The following is a 20919-nucleotide window of genomic DNA, read 5'->3' on the forward strand; positions in this document are numbered from 1 at the left end:
TTTTTTGAAAACAGGTTTGGTTGGCGCATAAAGCGCATCAGCAGCCAGGAACGGCGACGGCAGGTCAGCAGGTCTGACGGGTGGAAGGTCGGCGTGCCCTTTGTTAGGACGACCTTCCACCGAAGGGGATCGCGAACGATCCGCAGAGAGGTCCAGGGTAGTAGCAGGAACAGTCGGAGATCGATGACGAAGCTCCTCTGCGGCGGACTGCAACGAAGATGATGAACCGAAGGGGCACCTCCTCACCGTCTTATAAGGTGAAGGAAGGCCTCTTCGGAGAAGAAGGCGAGCCTTACGACGTATACGCCCTCTGGGGGCCGTTGGGTCAGCAAGCTGACCTTCAGCAGTCCTCCAAAGAGGAGTCTCTGTGAGTGAACTCCCCCAAGGGTTAGAATCACCGGCAGGAGAGACTGTTGGACTTAGTTTCTCCCTTGTAGGTTGTGCAGGATAGGGAGAAACTAAGCCTTCAGCTACTGCGGGTTGAGAAGTTGCAGAGGTATTAGGAGATACCGCATTGGATACCTCTGACACCATAACATCGACAATAGACAGAGGATCAACCTCTGCCAAAGTCGACAATTGCTTGACAGCGGCACCCAACCGGATGATGTCAATCAAGGCTTCCTTGGAGGGCGAACCCTCGAGCCCCAAGGAAGACCAAAGCTGAAATTAATCAGTTACATTACCATTTAAATCCTCCCCCGGGGGAAGAGGTGGAGCTGCCTCGCTAGGGGAGGCAACGCCATCTCTCGAACCCCGAGGTCGGGAAACAGAACAACGGTCTACGCTACCACTCGACGATCTCTCGAAAGAAACTGATCGAGTGGGAGCTTCGGAGGAGGTTTGGGCAACTGAAGAAGAGTCCTTGCGATTTTCTTCTTTCAAAGAAATCTTCGAAGGAGAAATATCCCGCCTGGACTACTTCTTCCGTCGCCGAGAAAACCTCTCCCACTGGGAGGTAGACCACTCCCTGCACTCACCACACTTATTACTACTATCACACCATTGGCCCCTACATTAAGGACAAAGGGTGTGAGGGTCCGTTTCGACCGCCGACATAAATGTACCACAAGGGCGGTCGGGTAATCCAGGACACTTGCGCATATTCGCAGAGGCCAACTTTACACACAAACCTGTAGGAGAGAAAGCAAAAAGACATTAATGGCCGTCAGAGAGGCGACGGTGAGAGCAGACACGTCTGACTACCACCCGAGCCGAGAGCAAAGTGAGCTCAAGCACAGGTGTGCGTGTGAGGGGGGGGGGTTAAGCAAGCTACCCTCCCTACCCCCCGCTAACTAGCGGTGGTGTAGTAAACCCTCGTTAAAATTCTAATGGCTCGTCATTTCAGCTACGCCGAAAGTAATAACCCCTATTAAATAGCGTGGTTTGTATGTCGGTTACGGAACAAAAGCCTTTCGCTTTGAGAGATGCTGGAAGACTACAACCCTGAAGTTCTGGCAAATTCATGGATTGGTGATACCTCTTGAAGTGCAGCTGACAGATAACTGGGGGCCATAGTGAGTTTTCTCTAGACCTCAACTAGTGCTAACAGACTGGGATACCACTCAACATGTAACCATCTAGGAGCCACCAGTGTTGTCATGAATCATGATGTAATCAATACTTGATTGTTTTGCAGGCAAATTAGGTAGAAAGGCAGTAAGGGGTAACCATCCAAATGGGTATTGGAATCGACTTTGAACACAGTCCATAGGTCTGGAACAGGGGAGCAAAAAACCTGGATCTCCTTGTTAGCTGCGCGGAAATGATGTCAGTCCCAAAAACACTTCAAAACAAGAAGCCTCTCCACTACAGTACATAGGGATGTAAGGACCACGCCGACCATACAATCAGCCCCTAATGATTGAATGTGTCTGCTAGTCTACTCTTCTTGCACAGAATGCTCCTGACTGACAACTCTTTGGCATGGAATGTCGCCAGGGTGTGCATCCATTTTGTCAGCTGGCAGAGTGGGCATGGGATTGTGGCCTCTTGCTTAATGTAAGCCACTACTGTGTTGTTGCAAACATTACCAAGTACCTCCTCAATGTTCTTGTAATGCTTGCAGCGCTAGAATGATTGCTGGCCTTCCAGGATGTTAATGAGTAAATAGTAACACTTCTGACCACATCTCTCACACAACTGAGTTTTTAAGATGTGCAACCCACACTTCTTTCGACGCATTGAAGAACAGTTGCATGTCCGGAGGTGGAGAGCCTAGTGAGACCCCTCTCCTGGTGAAGTTTCCTAGTTCAGCCACAGGTAAGATTGCCCTGAGCCTACTGAACTGCTGGAACATGGAGGAATGAGAGATCTCTCAAGACTGACCATTGCACTCACTAATGAGTGCAAGAACATTCACATAGGAACACTCTGATTCAGAATTGTCTGCCTCCATCAGTGCAGGTCCAAGGTCCAGTGTCCTGGAGACATGAATACTAGGTACCCTTACACCTAGCCGGGATAGAGGGCTCGGCAGGTTATTCCAAAGATTCACTCCCTCCAAAGAATACAATCTCTCTGTCCGAAGGACTAGCGGCGCAACATGATCGGAGGCTGATGATCGCCCAGGACGGCTGACAATAGCAAGGGTAGAATTCCTGCCACCCGTCATATCAAAGATGAAAGGAGTAACTTGTACTCTTCTCTCTACTGAACGGGGAGGGGAGACGACTAGGGACCTGTGTCCATGAGAAGGTGCCTTCGCCCCAACTTGTGGTCTTCCACTGTGCAATGACACCTTCAAGATATGGCATCCTCTCAATTCACTCTACCTACGTACTGGGAATTAAAGGAGTAAGAGTCCACCGTCAAGGTGCAGAGGGTGCCAATGCTCCTACATCAGCCGGGGAACAGAAAATTTACGGACCCATAAACACCTGTCCTGCCAACAGCCCTGAGTGGAAAAGCCACTGGGCCATGGCTCCGGGTGTAATCCAACCTCTCCACATCGGGGAGGTGGTAATGAAAGGAGCAGTTTCCTTACGAATACGACTGGCCTTCCTGGACTACTACTACTTAAAAGAAGCATCCGAAACAGAAATCTGAACTTGAAAAGGACAAGGATTAAGAGTCAGTGGAGGAAGACAAGTAAGAGGTGTCGGAGGAGGAAGAAGAATGAACACGTTTCTTTCTCTTCCTCACCCTCTCCTCCTGCTCTCTAAGCAAAGGAGTAGAGTACTGTATGAGCAACCATCAATGATGCTGCTCCCCCGAGAGGACAAACTACATGGGTTACTCCACAAGGAGCCACAAATTTGGGGAATACTGTTCTGAAGGGAGGGAGGGAGGTAGGTACACTTACACAGGCATACGACACAGACACAAGCAAGGTCACAGGCACAACGGATGCAGGCACAAATGTCGGGGTGATGGGCATTGGAAAATAAGTGGTAAACACAGGGATGACTGGTTCAGGGATGATTTAGGAAGTAACACCCAGCACCGCGGCTATATTCACTTTCTGCCCAGACACCAACAACACCCAACCTTAGGTGAGACACCCTCAAGTGCCAGAACTTTTTTTTATAGGCACTGGTGTCACAAGACGGGCCTTTACAGTCCTTTGGGCTTTGGAGAGGGCACCAATGGGGACATCACCAGGGTCACTGACACATCAACCATGGATTCACCACAGGCATCACCATAGGAGAATGGCACTCAGGACACCTTTAGAGAGGTAGCCTTGGCTACAAGCTTCCTCAACAAGGTTATATAAGGCCTGCCTGAGAAACCTATGGCAGCCTAAGCCTTTCTTAGTTCAGACTCATGATTAGTAGTATGCACGGCAATGTGGGGAAAACCCCACACACCACCAGAACCTGAAAAGGCATATGCCTGCCAATGCACTAGAGGCCACAACCTACTGTACACTTGGCACACTATGATGATTAGGGAAGTAGATAGTAAAAAATAGAAGGATGAGATAAAAGAAAATGATATTTTGATTATAAAATAAATTTTTGAATATACTTACCCGGTGAATATATAATAGCTGAAGGTTGCGGGTGTGACCACCAGCGCCGACTATCGGCCAGATACCGCATATACTTGTAAACATCTCCAGTTCTTCTCAGTCCCCCAGGTCTCTATCGGGGAGGAAGGGAGGGCCTTTAATTTATATATTCACCGGGTAAGTATATTCAAAAATTTATTTTATAATCAAAATATCATTTTTAAATATTAAACTTAGCCGGTGAATATATAATAGCTGATTCACACCCATGGTGGTGGGTAGAGACCAGTATTAATACAATAAAGGCGTATATGCTCAAGAGTTTTTGACAATTATTCAAAAAACAGACTTAAGTATAGGTACCTGGTAAGGAAGCAGACTCTGATTATTACTCTGCCTCATTAGTCCGCTATCCTCACGAAGCCCAGCGATCCTCTTAGGATGCCGAAAGACTCCCAGGATCTGCTATAACCAGGGTGAACACCCCTATAACAAGACCTCATCAATACCCTTAATCTGGGCGCTCTCAAGAAACAATATTTTGACCACCCGCCAAATCAAAAAGATTGCGAAAGACTTCTTAGTCTCCCGTACAACCCAAAATAAGATTAAAAATTTCAAGAGTAGATTAAAAGGATATTGGGATTAAGGGAATGTAGTGGTAGAGCCTTCACCCACTACTGCACTCGCTGCTACGAATGGTCCCAGTGTGTAGCAGTCCTCATAAAGAGTCTGGACATCTTTCAAGTAATATAAAGCGAAAACCGACTTGCCTCTCCAAAAGGTCGCGTCCATAATACTTTTAATGGGTCTATTTTGCTTAAACGCTACAGAAGTTGCTATCGCTCTAACTTCATGAGCCTTGACTTTAAGTAAATTATGATCCTTCTCACTTAATTGAGAGTGTGCCTCCCGAATCAAAAGTCTAATAAAATAAGACCACGCATTCTTAGACATAGGCAAAGAGGGCTTTTTAACGGAGCACCATAAAGCCTCTGAACAACCTCGTCGCGGTTTAGTTCTGGATAAACAAAAATTAAGAGCTCTAACGGGGCACAGCACTTTCAACTTCATTCCCCACAATCTCAGAAAGACTGGGGATTTCAAATGATTTAGGCCAAGGACGAGACGGAAGTTCATTCTTGGCCAAAAAAACCAAGTTGAAGAGCGCATACTGCTTCATTAGCGGAGAAACCGATGTTCTTGCTAAAAGCATGTATCTCACTAACCCTTTTAGTCGAAGCCAAGCTCACCAAAAAAAAAAGTGTCTTGAGGGTAAGATCCTTCAGGGAGGCTGAATTTAATGGTTCAAACCTGTCTGACAAAAGGAACTGTAGGACCACGTCCAAGTTCCAAGCAGGAGTCGAAATATGACACTCCTTGGAAGTCTCGAAAGACTTAAGGAGGTCTTGGAGATCTTTGTTATTAGAAAGATCCAAACCCTTATGCCTGAAAACAGAAGCTAACATGCTTCTGTAGCCTTTAATGGTGGATGCAGAGAGGGAGCGACCGTTTCTCAGATAAGGCAGAAAATTCACAATCTGCGCTACAGAGGCACTTGGAAGAGGAAAAAGAGGAGGACTTGCACCAGTCTCTAAATACCTCCCATTTCGACTGTTAGATCCTGATGGTAGAGGATCTTCTAGCCCTCGCGATCGCTCTAGCTGCCTCCTTCGAAAACCCTCGAGCTCAAGAGAGTCTTTCGATAGTCTGAAGGCAGTTATACGAAGCGTGGGGAGGCTTTGATAAAATCTCTTTACGTGAGGCTGTCGCAAGAGATCCATCCGTAACGGCAGACTTCTTGGAACGTCTACCAGCCATAGAAGTACCTCTGTGAACCACTCTCTCGCGGGCCAGAGTGGAGCAACCAATGTCAACCTGGTCCCTTCGTGAGAGGTGAACTTCTGCAGCACCTTGTTTAGGATCTTGAAAGGTGGAAAGGCATAAACGTCCAGGCGAGACCAGTCCAGCAGGAAAGCGTCTATGTGGGCTGCCTCTGGATCTGGAACTGGAAAGCAGTAAGTCGAGAGCCTCTTTGTCAGTGAAGTCGCAAAAAGATCTATGGTGGGTTGACCCCATGTCATCCATAGCTTCTCGCACACAGTCTTATGCAACGTCCACTCCATGGACATGACTTGTCCTCTTCTGCTGAGGCAGTCCGCCAAGACATTCATTTTTCCTTGCACAAAACTCGCCAAAGGAGAGATGTTACTTGCCTTAAATGGAGTTCCTTCTGATCCGTGGATCAAAGACCCGAGCATTCCAGACTGTCCAGTGGAGCTCCCTAACCCAAATCCGATGCATCTGAATACAACACATGGTTTGGGTTCTTGATCGCAAGAGAAAAACCTTCTCGAAGTCTGATGTTGCTGTCCCACCAAGTCAGACATGTCTAGACTGAGTTGGAGATTGGGAAAGAGATACTCTCTAAGCCCTTCTCCTTGTTCCAATGGTTTAGGTGAAATTAGAGAGGGCATAGGTTGAGTCTCCCCAGAGAGATAAACTTTTAACAGAGCTTGTTCCATTCTTGTGGGAGACGAAAAGGCCCGAAAAATCAGACACTGTATCTCCATTCCCAAATAAAGAATAGTCTGGGATGGGGTACTGTAAGTTACGACTTCTCTACGTTCACTATGAGACCTAGCTCCTTGGTTAGGTCTAATGTCCATTAGAGGCTCTCCAGACAGCGATATAATGACGACGCCCTGATTAGCCAGTCGTCAAAATAAAGGGAGGCTCTGAATCCTCAAAAAATGTAGAAAGCTTGCTACATTTTGCAAGGGCCTTGTAAAAACAAGAGGAGCAGGAATGAGGCCGAAGTACAGTGCTCGACATTGGTACATTACTTTCCCGTCCACAAACCTCAGATGTTGTTGAAAGTTTGGATGAATCGGGATGTGGAAGTATGCATCCTGAAGGTCGAGAGAGACCATCCAGTCGCCTTCCCTTACTGCTGCCAAGACAGATTTGGTAGTCTTCATCGTGAAGTTTGTCTTGACAATGAACACATTGAGCGCACTTACATCTTAAGTACTCTTGCAGTGAACGTGGCTGCCAGATCATTGGAGCCATCCCTGATAGCCTTGTTCCTGCAGTGAACGTGGCTGTCAGATTATTGGAGCCATCCCTGATAGCCTTGTTCATGCATGACATAATTGTACAGCAATACATTGACAGCTGGAGAGACCTTCTTACTTAAGGCTCCCAGGGACCAATCCAACAAATAAAAACTTCAAAAGCTCGAAAAAACTCCTAACAGGAGATGGTCTAGCTCTGAAGCCGACCATAAAATCTTGGAGCGTCTCATGGCCAGGCGCCAGGGAGAGTCTATGAGGCTTGAGAAGTCTCCCTGGGCAGAGGCAGGAACTCCCAAGCCGAGAACTTCTCCCGTGTCATACCAGACGCTCGCTCTAGAAGCCAGTTTAAAAGGAGGGAAAGCAAAGGCTGTCTCCCCCAAACTCCTCCTGGTGATCAACCAGTCGCCTAGCAAACGTAAAGCTCTCTTAGAAGAGCGAGAGAGCACTAGCTTAGAAAACGACAGCTTCGAAGTAGCTAGGCCTAGCGTAAACTCTGACGGAGGCGAACGAGGAGCAGCAGTTACAAAATGGTCCGGAAAAAGATCCTTAAAAATCAGCATGATTTTTTTTTAAAGTCCATAGAGGGCTGAGCAGCTTTAGGCTCCTCTCCGTCTGACAAAGTCCCCAAAGGAATATCAGTAGGAGGAGGATCAGCAACTTCCTCATCTGAAGGAACCTCGTCCGACAATTGCCGAGTCTCATGAAAAGGAGAGACCTGCCGCGGCGGCAACGCTTGACAGGCAATGTCAACAAGCAAAGGAGCAGCAGTAGCAGTAGAGGAAGCGACGTCACGCCGCTGCTGAAAGGACTGAAATCCTTGTGACTGACCAACAACAACAACTGAAGTTGATTGACGCTCGACGTCACGTCGGAACTGCCTTGACTGCATAGACTGAGCAGGCAAAACAACCTTCGACTGCGGTGATTGACGCTCAACGTCAAGTCGAGGCAACTGAGCCGGTCGGCGAACGTCAGGTCGGGGCTGCGGCGGCAGCGGCTGAACGTCAACACGATACTGCGGCAGCGGCTGAACGTCAACACGAGACTGCGGCAGCGGCTGAAAGTCAACACAAGACTGCAGCGAGGGAGGATCCATGTCACGTGACTGACGTGAAAAACTACTGACATCACGTTTCAAAGTACAAGAAACGTCAGCACTAACGTCAAACGGACGAGTAAAAGCTCGTTTGGGCGGCTGACGGCCAGAGTCTCGTTTAGTGTAACGGCGACTCGAAAGCGAAGGTTCATCGTGAACCTGCTCAACGTCATACTTCTCCATAAGGGAGGCAAGCTTAGTCTGCATGTCCTGCAGGACAACCCATTTAGGATCAACGGGAGTCGGAACGGGCCGAGACAACGGTAACGTCTGTGTTGGCAAAACATTGCCTTTACCGCGACCCTCGGACCCCGTGTTACGCTTGCGTTTAATAGGCGAACAGTCTTCCGACGACTGCAAAGGGTCAGAGCTGTCCCAATGGCTACAGCCAGGACGCTGGACCTGTCCTGAAGGGACTGACTTTCGCTTCAAGGGTCTAGAAACCTTGCGCCAAGGTTTCTTTTGCGAAAAGTCTTCGGATGACGAGGAGAACACAGTCTCACCCGTCTTATGGTAAGGGCGATCTTGACGAGAAACGTCCAATACCAAAGAGGGAACGTCTGTACGTTGGTTAAAGCCTCTCATCCCCTTAAGTCCTACGACATTACTTCTCCCTGGTGCAGGGGAGCCTGAAAGAGGTCTCGGACTAGGGGAGCGACAAGCACGAACAAACGAACCCTCCGCAACACAACATGTTTTTTGCACTTACTTCACTGATATCGTATTTTTCAATAATTTCACATTAGGCATGAATAAAACTGATTTCTACCTGAAGCACGCAATTCTCCCTTACATCAAAAGGTTATAATTGCGAAATGAGTCGTATAATGTAAGCACATTAGTACAAAATGAAACACACATGCAAAAATCAATAAACATATACTGTACATATATATCGAATAAAACGGAAATATATAAAGTTAAAAAGGATCAGTGACTGGGGAGGAGACTAAACACTAGTTCACTACTACGTTTTCAATCTCTCACCGTACAGTGCCTTGGGACGAGAATAAAAACTAAAAACGTTTTATCCTCTCTCCCCGTACAGAGACTTGGGACGAGAGTAAAAAACTGAATCGAGAACAACGTTACTCGCTCCCAAACTCCTTGTACAGAGACTTGGGACGAGTATAAAGATCGGATCGTTCTCTCTTTCTCTCTCTCTCTCCGTCTCCCTCTCTCTCTCTTGTCACACACAAGAGAATTGCCCACTCACCCTTCGTCAATAAACAGGTTATTTGACCAAAGGAAAAAACTGAAAGGACTAAGAAATTGAAAATTAACGAGTTCCTTTAAATTAGTATCTAAAACACTTCAGTTTGAAAGAAGAATGAACAAAACGTCAAAATCGATTTACTCTTTCTGCAAAGTGAAACCGTGATTCTCTCTTTCTCTATCGTAACGATAGAGCGCAAACTGCGTAGCATAAATAAACCAAACGTTAGTTCATCTTTGAAAAAACAGCACGAAGACTATTCAAAGAATATATTTCTTAAAATATTTTTTAAAAAATATTCATTTCATAACTCTTACAGAGCAATTGATTTAAACTTAACAAAAATAAAAGTTGAATGGGCTCAACGTTGTTTAACTTCGTTTCCAAGTTAGGACCGCCTACAAGGGATAGGTAAAGGCCGCATATAAACAAAACATAAAATTTATCTTGATGTTTAGTATAAATGGAAAGCTAATCGAAGAGGCCTAATAAAGGCGGGTGAGATATAAAATATATAGAGGAAAATCTATAAATATCAACAATAATTTATAACGTGATAAAATAATTACTAAAAGCCTTAAACACACCTCCGTACACTGAGGGAAGGGTCGGCCATCTTTACTCTATGGAAATACCAGAGATAAAAAAAAAACAAAGCAAGGGCAAAACACTTTTCCTCTCTTTTCAAAAGCATTTCTTTTGAAGATAGTATTGAATAATCCAACACGGCAAAAGCAATAAAACCAAAACCAAGTACTTCACCAATTCGGTAGAAAACTCGAGGTCATAAAGCGAGTGGAACCAACTTGTAGACAAGACCGACAGAGAAGAACTGGAGATGTTTACAAGTATATGCGGTATCTGGCCGATAGTCGGCGCTGGTGGTCACACCCGCAACCTTCACGGCGATCGCTCGCGAGTTTTTGGAATCTGTCGAGCCGTCGGAGACGTCAGCTATTATATATTCACCGGCTAAGTTTAATATTTAAAAAAAGTAGTTCAGAAATATACATGCAAGAAAAAGGTCAAATAGGAAAAGAAATGTTCTATGACAATAAATCTGATTCAGTTATCATGTGTAGAGCTAGAGCCGACTGTCTAAGATTAAATAATAGGAAAAGACATGAAGTAGGAGAATGGGTAGAATGTAAGATGTGTGGGACAGAGTGAAGACCTTGTCCATTTCATTCTTTACTGTCCTGATCTCAGCGACGAGAGAAGGAAAATAATAGAACAATAACAGCCATACAAAGAGGAAAAGAAGATACTAGGAAACGTTCTGCTTAAGCAAGAAGGAATAGAGAAAAGAAAAAATATATATACATATCAGATGTTGAAAAAAAGAAGAAAATAAAAGAACTAGAATAGAGAAGACAACTGAGGAGGTGCTGATGGAAAGGCAAATCCCTCCGCCCAGCCAAGGAATAGGATGATAGCAAATAATCATGCGCTCTATAAGGAGCACAGAGAAAACATAGATCTACAGCCAAAAGTGGCTGCATCGTCCTCCGGTAAGTGCAAGTTTCTTGATTCCCATCCGTAATCACAAGCAACACCCAGCATTCACTTCCTGTCAGAAAAAGAGATGGAAATATTTGGCAGAGATGCAACAGTACTGTACATTCGTACTTTTTGCAGCCAAAATCAAAAGTGGTAGGGCCTCTTTGCCCCAATTCATCATCTTTTGTTAACTATAGTATCTCATTAACAAATGCAACGGCCACTCCAGCTTCAACTGAAAACATACCCATCTTATAGGATCAAAGGATTGTACATGCGTAAGAACAATTGATAATCAAAAGTCACTATTGGCAGCCATACTAAGGGTCATTACTTTAGAATTTGAGTGTAACTTGATTTCAAATTCCACTTGACATGAAAATTCATCAAATCAACATGATTCAATAGTAAAACTAAAAAGATTATTGACAAGATATTGAATATGAATGGTCAAGTTGACATGTACTAGCCTTAAAATTAAAGCAATGGCCTAACCTAAAACCAGCAAAAAATTATTGATGTTGGTTGTAATGCAATGCACAGAGTTTAGTGGACAGCTTAGTCTATGATAGTTTAGCAATGTGAACAGTAAAACCTTCTAAGAAAGACTCGGGCCACATACAATAATTCTGTGTTGCAACCTAGACTACTGGAAGTTACGCAGAAACAGGATGACTCGCCCCGCATCGTAGGCTTGGGAATTTGTTAATGAGAGCTGAGGGAGCCTAACTTGTTTTGCCACCTCATTTGCTCAAGTAATGGTCTATCCCAAAATATCCCCACTTATGTAGATTGGCATGTCCTTACCGGAGGTAGGGGAGGCTTTATTAATAAAGCAACATTCATGCAATCTTTAAGTATTATAGAAAACAACTTGGAGCCTTTGTATAACAATGGACAGGACCCCCTGTGTGCATAAAATATGAGTTCTCACTGGGGGTCCCCCATTATCGTAGGATATAGATATACTGTATATATACTTCTGAAACTATTCATTTTCGACGGGAACACATGTCATTTTCGAAGAGCGGAATTTTTTCTATAGAAAAATTTTTTTTTTCCTAGGTTACATTGCCCTGTAATACAGTACAATAATACCAATATTTCTGCGAGTGATATTACAAGAGAATTACCTTCAGGTATCACGGGGTTCTAACCCCTGGAAAGACTATCATACATGCAATTAGTGTGATGTTATTACTTTAACGCTAATTTCATTCATTTTCAGTCATAAGCAATTCAATAGATGAAATATATTTATCCTATGTATATTTTTGCAGTTGCAACAATTTTCCTCACAACCTCAGCGACGTTTGTAGGCATACCATAGGGCGATGAATCATCTTGAAACCTGTTACCTTAATCATTAAGGTCAAACCCAACTATACAGACTACGCTAACCCATGACTTCCATAACAAGCAAACTAATCCACCGACGAATTAAAGTTACGAGTTAGGAATGACCATAATACCGTAAACACAAGTTACCCTATTCAGAACACCCTGATTACCTGAAGCAAGGCCTGAAAACTTTCGTATACATTCCACTTGGTCGTCATTCTTCGTGAAATTATATATTTCCCAGATGATTCTCCAAATATATTTCAGGTGATTTATTAACCAATAATTAGTTAAAACAGGTTACATGAAGGATTATTGCCGCACCCACTGGAATGTCACAATCACCTCTTCTTCTTCTCGCGGATGTACTTTGAGAATTGGGATTTGGGACCGCTAAAATGCCTTTCTCTCTTGACCGGTTTTATTATCTTTACATCAGATAATAAGAGTTAAGGAGATAGTGAGAGACCAAATAAGGGAACCATATGAGGAATTCTGGGGAAAAGTCTTTTAGAAACATGCGAAAATTATGATATTAAAATTGAAGAAGTGAGAAAGTAAAGAAAGCAAGAATTCAAAAAAGAAATAAAATGTAAAGTAGTAAATGAAATTTAAAAAAAATAGAAGATAATAAAGCATAAATGACTAAGTTGGTGTTTGGAAATAGTAATGACAGAAGAGAGTACATTGATAAACTTTACACAAAGACAACGTTGAACAGGATGGACAAAAAATTGTATAGAAATATAAATCATATGGATAGATTTTGTGTAGAGAAGCAGATGATACAACAAAGCATATTTAGCTATAAAGAATTTAAAAAGAATCATAAGCAGTAGCATTAGCATTAAGGATATTAGAATCACCAACCAAAGAAGTTTCCTGATATACTAGACATTCTATGGAATAAGTATTCAAGCTGTGCCGTCTGTGTAGGAGACAAGTAATGACAATGAACTTTCTGCAGATTGCAACGTTTTGCCTGGTAGTAGAACAAACTGTTAAAAGACAGAGTGTTCAACAAGCAGTGTGTCAAACAAATAAAGTGTCTATAAGACAAATTGTAAAACGGTCTGTGTGTCGTAACGTTTCAACCTTTAGTGAAGTTAACTGGTTACTGTGTCAAAAGGCCATGACCAGGAGATAGCAAGCTATATAGACATTAATTTATCTAGTTTCTTAAATAGCTAACAAGATAGATATTTCAACAGTCTAATTAATCAATAAATTGTTGTTTGCTCGCTTTGCTGGCAATTCAACATTATCTTCTTGCCCCTCTGCTTCGCGTAGGTGAACATTTTGGCGTCACTTCCATTACCTAATTAATCCCATGGTTCCAACTGAAACAATGTCTGTTTGACAGTTTGTCCCTTCAACCCTTCGACTGTTTGACACAATGTTTGCTCGATATTGTCCACTCTAGTCCACTCCACATTGTGTCCTTCGGCACTCTGGCGGCCCACCACAATCATAGCCTAGTATTGTGGAGTAAGCATCGTGGAATCTGAGTCCTGTTAATGGTCTATTAACTAGAAGGGTTGGCCCAAAGAATAAGGGTTTACTTATTTGTGAATTAGCCATAAAAACTAGGATGCAACATAGAAAAGAAGGTTGAAACAGTTTACTAGAAGAGGGATGGGACTTCCGAGGAACTAAATGAGAGCTCACGCGAATGAAGGATATACTAATTTTAGTAATTTTCAACATTAAGTTGGTCTAACATCAGTGGTATAAACTGAATGTTTGATATCCCATAGACTTAGTTATATAAAAACACTGAAATCTTCTTTAATTATTACAGCACACTTCAGGAAATATAGAAAGTAGATAAGAAACAAGAATGTATAAATACAAGTAAAATAGGAAGAACCTATAAAGCAAACATGAGGTCTAAATAAGTAAAAGAGACATTATTGAACAAGTAACTCAATGCCATAAACTTTTCCATTATCTGTAAGAACATATGTGATAGGAAGATAAGACAAAGGAGATAATAGGCTGTAGGTCTATATTATTTAGGCCTACGTTTAACATGAATAAAGAAGAGTACTACTATGAGTAGAGTAAAAATTTAGGAAATTATTATGCAGATGAAAAGTTTTAACAAAATGCGAAGACCTAAGGATTAAGATAGATTAATTAAAAAAAAATAGAAATTATATGTGAAAAGATTGTGATATTGTAATATCTTAAGCGGAAAGCATATTCTATATTACCAAATAATAATAAAGAATTATTAAATGCACGTAAATACTTAGTAATATAAAAATAAAAGTCCTTGTGGTAGATGACAGTATATATTGAGTTCCATTGCTGAATGCGAAGACAGTACAAACATAAAAAAATATAAATAAATCAATTCTAGATTATGATATGATAAGTAAAGAAGGTGAGGACTTGACAATAAAAATTACTATTGGCAAATATCGTTTAAACTTATACAATTATTATCAAAATAGGCATATTTGAATTGAGAAATAACAGTTAGCTACTGTGCCATACAAATGTCAACTGAAGAAAAAGAAAATTGTTAAAGAAATTGAACACGTGGGATTAAGGGGATTGCCCCATAGAAAAGTAAGTCTAAAGGAAAAGTACATAAAAAGGCAGGTAGGGTTTAGAGATAATGGAACGTGAAATGAAACCCAAAAAAAGCAGGAAATCCCAATATAAAGAATTTGAGGGTAATCCTGGAAACCGAGGTCTGCTAGGAAAACAAGATCCAAGTAAACAAACATGTCTAAGAGAAGACTCCTTAAAATACAAGAAATACGTATAGCATATAAGATACTAGATAAAAAGATACAAATGTAAAGGGCAAAAAGTATGGAGAAAATTAGAAGAAAAAAACAGGAAAATTTAATAAAATTACAATATATAGGCTAGCCTAAAGTTTGAGGTGAAAAGTAGGAAATTGCCGTACCAGAAATGTATAAGAAACTGGATAATAATTTGAGTAACTTTGTGTGTCTGCTATTATTATTATTATTATTATTATTATTATTATTATTATTATTATTATTATTATTATTATTATTATTATTATTACCTACTTACTAAACTACAACCCTAGTTGGAAAAGCAGGATGTTATAAGCCCAAGGGCCCCAACTGGGAAAATAGCCCAATAAGGAAAAGAAACAAGGAAAAATAAAATATTTTAAGAACAGTAATATAAAGCAGGTGAGTTTAGGAGCTCGGGAATTTACGCAGTAAGCTAGTCGTAACACACACACACACACACACACACACACACACACACACACACACATATATATATATATATATATATATATATATATATATATATATATATATATATATATATATATATATATATATATATATATATATATATATATATATATATATATATATATAGAAAGTGGCTTTTGGGGTAATAGCTGATCTAGAGCTAAAGGTAGTGGTAGATGATTAGGTTCTTTTCCACAGAATCCTTTTAGAGGCCTAGTTTCCTCGAATTTATTTTGAAAATCTAATTGTGGTGCTTGGATATTCGCTGAAATGATAGAATAAATGTTGAAGAATAATAGTAGCTTCTTTAACTAAACTGAAAATCAGCTGGTAGGCCTGCTTAGATACGTTGCTTTACGCTTACACAAAACAGATCATCTTAAACATGGGGTTTTCAAAGAAATAGTATGCAGTTAGATTTGAGGGGTTCAAGGAAAAAGTTTGACTGTTAAACTTGGGGGTTTTAAGGAAAAAGTTTGACTGTTAAACTTGGGGGTTTTAAGGAAAAAGTTTGACTGTTAAACTTGGGGGTTTCAAGAAAAAAGTTTGACAGTTAAACTTGGGGGTTTCAAGAAAAAAAAGTTTGACTGTTAAACTTGAGGGTTTCAAGAAAAAAAGTTTGACTGTTAAACTTGGGGGTTTTAAGGAAAAAGTTTGACTGTTAAACTTGGGGGTTTCAAGAAAAAAGTTTGACAGTTAAACTTGGGGGTTTCAAGAAAAAAAGTTTGACTGTTAAACTTGAGGGTTTCAAGAAAAAAGTTTGACTGTTAAACTTGGGGTTTTCAAGAAAAAAGTTTGACTGTTAAACTTGGGGGTTTCAAGAAAAAAAAAGTTTTACTGTTAAACTTGGGGGTTTTCCAGAAAACAAGTTTGATTGTTAAACTTAAGGTTTTCAAGAAAAAAAATTTTGACTGTTAAAATTGGGGGTTTCAAGAAAAAAAAGTCTGACTGTTAAACTTGGGTGTTTCAAGAAAAAAGTTTGACTGTTAAACTTGGGGTTTTTCCAGAAAACAAGTTTGATTGTTAAACTTAGGGTTTTCAAGTAAAAAAAAGTTTGACTGTTAAACTTGAGGTTTTCGAGAAAAAATAGTTTGACTGTTAAGCAGGCCATACATTATCCAACTTGGTTGGACAACAATGTTGGCCAACAATTTCTGCTCTAGAGCATACACTGTAAGACCAAGTCGTGCAACATTAGTTATAGATGTCGATCTGTATTGAATAACACGCTCTGTGGCATATTATTGTTGTCTTAGAATTTCAAATAAAATCATTACAGAATGGAAGTAGATGAAGAAATACTTTTATGTGGTACAATAATCAGTTTATGTGCAGCTGAGAACGAAAAAAAGGTACGTAAAAAAAGAAAGCATTGGGCAAAACAATGGTTGCTAAATCGCTCACATAATTCTCATGTGAATTTGTTACGTGAACTAAAAGAATCTGCTCCAGATGATTACAAAAATTTCTTGAGAATGGACAATGAAACCTATCAGGAGCTGTTAAGCCTAGTTACACCAAAAGCTGTCAACAACTTTACGATTTTTAGCGACCGGTCAATCATATGAGGATTTAAAGTTTTTGACGAGAATTGCTCCCCAAACTATAGGTCAGTTTATTTTACCTACTTGCAATGCTATAATTAGTGTGCTAAACAAGAAGAAAATAATTAAAACTCCAACTACAAAAGATGAATGGAAAGAACTATCTACGTCCTTTGAAAGAAAGTGGAATTTTCCACACTGTATTGGAGCGGTAGACGGTAAACATGTCAACATAAAAAAAAAACAGCAAATTCAGTTTCATACTATTATAATTATAAAAAAAAAAAACATTCAGCATTGTCTTGTTTGGCATTGCAAATGCCAACTATGAATTCATATATGCTGAGGCTGGAGCAAATGGAAGAGCATCAGATGGAGGAGTTCAATATAACAGCAAATTCTTTGAACAACTTGAAAACGATGACATTACATTTCCAGATCCAGAGGATTTACCTGTAGGAAATTATGGGAAAATGCCGTATGTCATGGTAGGAGACGATGCATTTGCCCTCTCTGAAAATCTAATGAAACCCTTCACTAGTCAGCTAACAGATGAACAAAGAATCTATTGCTATAGATTATCTCGAGCAAGACGAATTATTGAAAATTGCTTTGGGATTCTAGCTAGCAGGTTTCGGATTTTATTTACTACTATAAATTTAGCACCTGAAAAAGCCGCACGAATCACACAATTATATCTTGAAAAAGAATAGACAGTTATATTTTCAAGGCGCTGATATAGAAAATATAGATACTGCAACTGTACAGGAGGGTTCTTGGAGATCTGATCCGCAACAACTAGTCCCATTACAACCAACTCAGATAAGAAATTCTACCACATGTGCTAAGCAAGTAAGGAACAAGTTTTGTCAGTATTTCTATACTGATGGTGCAGTCTCATGGCAGTGGAAAATGTTAGGATTACAACAACCTTCTGCAAGGGTAGAACAGCTATAAAACATCAAAAACTGATAAAGTTTATTACCATTAAGTAATATACATTATAAAAATGTATTAACTGAATATTACATTCTTAATAAAAATAACAGATTTCCTTTAAACAATGAAAAATGAAAATAAAATATTGTACCTTATGAATGTATATGCATCCTTGAAGTTGTATCAAGGTATACTACAACATTATAAAAATACATAAACTAAATATTACATTGTTCAAAAAGGTTTCCTTTAAATAATGCAAACTAAAAATAAACTACTGTACCAAATGAATGTATTTTTATCCTTGAAGTTTAATATAGGTATTCTACAACTAGTTTAAAGAATAATTCGGGTCTTGAAGAAGTTCAGTTATAGTATATTGACTCCCTTGGCTTATGTCAGTCGAGACATTTTCATTGGATAAATGATAAGTGCATACAGGTTGGGTTGAAAATGTCAATGGGTTGATGCACGAGTACTTGACCTACTGGACGATAGTGACACAGAATCCAATGTTAACTGGTTTAATTGGCACATTATAAGAATCTCATCAATAGCTTTTTTTGCATACAACTTTTGTGTCTCGTTCAGCTTTCTGTAGGATACCGCCTAGCTATCCGCATAGATTGCGGCTTCGTCCTTCATGAGTTCCTGCTCTTTTATGAAATCTAAATGTTCGACGGCTTTTTGCAAATAGTGATCTTTAGTTGTATCATGAGTAGTCCGCATTTTTCTCTTGGTACCTGCTGTATTTCCAATTCCCTGGTCATCGCTCTCATCCAAATTACTATCTCCAGGTATCTGGATTTCTTGATCTCCTAAAAAATCATGCAGCAAATCGAAATACCATAAACTTGGTTCGTACATGTCATCACCGCCCGCACCAGACTTTTCAGACTTTTCCTTCTTTTTCAATTCCCTCCTATAACAAGTTCTTATATTGGTTATTTTTTTTTTTAAATCATCTAGAGTGGCATTGCTAACTATTTCCTTAAGGTTATTCAACAGTACTTCCCATGCTTTATTTCGTTTGTTTTTATCTTTATATTCTTCGCTTTTCACTTTCCAAATCGCAGGTAAACTTCTGTATGTATCAATGAAACTTCTCCACTGTTCGGTGTCATTTATATTTGCCATCACGTCTATTTAACACTTTTATAAAACAGCTATTTCCAAAAGAACGTGTCTTTAAAGCAAGGACTACTCGCAGTCAAACCAGGCTTCCAACTGATGTTGGTTGTGAAGTTTTACAACAAGCGCACACACTGTCAAAAGGTTGTGCAACATTAGGCCACACCCCCTTAAAATCAAAGCTGCTTTGATTCTCTCCAACCAAACCAACCAACCAAAATCTTGTTGTACAACCTGCCCATACACTGTCCAACATTTCATACAACCCAACCAAGTTGTACAACAAGTTGGATAATGTATGGCCAGCTTTAAACTTGGGGGTTTTCCAGAAAACAAGTTTGATTGTTAAACTTAGGGTTTTCAAGAAAAAAAAGTTTGACTGTTAAACTTGGGGTTTTCGAGAAAAAATAGTTTGACTGTTAAACTTGGGGTTTTAAAGAAAAAAGTTTAACAGTAATTTTTTTCCTTGAAACCCCCAAGTTTAACAGTAAAACTATTTTTTTCTTGAAACCCCTAAGCTTAACAATCAAACCTTTTTCTTTAAACCACCAAGTTTAACTGTCAAACTTTTTTCTTTAAAACCCCGAGTTTGACTGATAAACTTGGGGTTTTCGAGAAAAAATAGTTTGACTGTTAAACTTGGGGTTTTAAAGAAAAAAGTTTGACTGTTAAACTTGGTGGTTTAAAGAAAAAAGTTTGATTGTTAAGCTTAGGGGTTTCAAGAAAAAAATAGATTGACTGTTAAACTTGGGGGTTTCAAGAAAAAAGTTTGACTGTTAAACTTGGGGTTTTCAAGAAAGAAAGTTTGAATGTTGAACTTGGGGGTTTTAAGAAAAATATTTGACTGTTAAACTTGGGAGTTTGAAGAAAAAAGTTTTACTGTTAAAAAAAAAATTACTGTTAAACTTGGGGGTTTCAAGAAAAAAGTTTGGCTGTTAAACTTGGGGATTCAAGAAAAAAAGTTTGACTGTTAAACTTGGGGGTTTTGTAATTTCTTAAGTTGTACTTTTGGTAGATTGTAGTAGATGGGGTTACAGTAGTCAATTCAGGTAATCATACAGTTTATCACAAGTTTCTTTACGGAACATTCATCCAGGTACTTTTTTTTTTTTAATAAAAACAAAATTTCTTAGATGATAACCATCCCAAAAATACTACTCAACTTCTCTCCTATTTGAAGTTGACATATAGACATTCGAATTTGGTTGGTTGGACAAGTTCAATGTCTATTTGCCCGGCGTTCATTAGAAACTGCTTATTCTATTTCAGTTGTTTAATTAAAGGGGTTCAGTAGAATAACCAAAATCAATTTGGGATCTTGTAAAGATTAATAACCCCAGGGTCTGCTTGGGTTATCCATCTCTACAAGTTTGATTATGGGGTTATTCAACTTTACCTGGTAGTTATTTAGATTTCAAGGTAGTTATTTGTTGTTTTTGCTTTACAATGTTTGTATAGGGATATTGCCTTTCTTCAAATTTGTAACAAAACAAGAAATATCTGATTGGAAAATAAAGAACAAGTATAACAACCCGAAATGGATCTGCTATTTATCAAAATATTGTTAAACCTTATTGGTAGAAGATCCTCTTCTGGTAATAAATTGGATGAAGCAGCATGGACTTTTAAGAAGAGTTGAAGTGCAAGCACTGTGGTAAGAATATGAAATGGACTAACCGTACTGCACTACAAGATAAATATGCATGGCAGTGCAGGTTCAAAGACTGAGAAATATAAGTAGCCTATACGAAAGTATTCGTAAAGATTAATTTTTCTTCCGTTCCAAACTTAAGTTGCAGAAGTGGGTGGAAGCTATTTTATTTTGGGTATCACTGTACTTTATTACAGGGTAATGTAATCTAGGGA

At 39.9% G+C, this 20919-nt stretch overlaps 2 protein-coding genes across 2 annotated transcripts in view; both read right to left on the bottom strand.

Annotated features, from left to right (window-relative positions):
- The window catches only part of Spt-I (serine palmitoyltransferase subunit I), a 115406-nt gene extending 102845 nt beyond the window's left edge, over positions 1 to 12561 (bottom strand). The window contains exon 1 of the mRNA XM_068374303.1: positions 12356 to 12561. Within this exon, the coding sequence (XP_068230404.1) occupies positions 12356 to 12403 (48 nt within the window). The 5' untranslated portion in view covers positions 12404 to 12561. The remainder of the gene's footprint in view (positions 1 to 12355) is intronic.
- Positions 12562 to 18531: 5970 nt separating this feature from the next.
- LOC137641258 (uncharacterized) lies at positions 18532 to 19059 on the bottom strand. Its single transcript, XM_068373688.1, has one exon. The coding sequence runs from the start codon at positions 19057 to 19059 to the stop codon at positions 18532 to 18534; it is 528 nt and encodes a 175-aa protein (XP_068229789.1).
- Positions 19060 to 20919: the final 1860 nt, after the last annotated feature.

Source organism: Palaemon carinicauda, chromosome 5 (assembly GCF_036898095.1).
Source record: "Palaemon carinicauda isolate YSFRI2023 chromosome 5, ASM3689809v2, whole genome shotgun sequence".
NCBI lineage: Eukaryota > Metazoa > Arthropoda > Malacostraca > Decapoda > Palaemonidae > Palaemon > Palaemon carinicauda.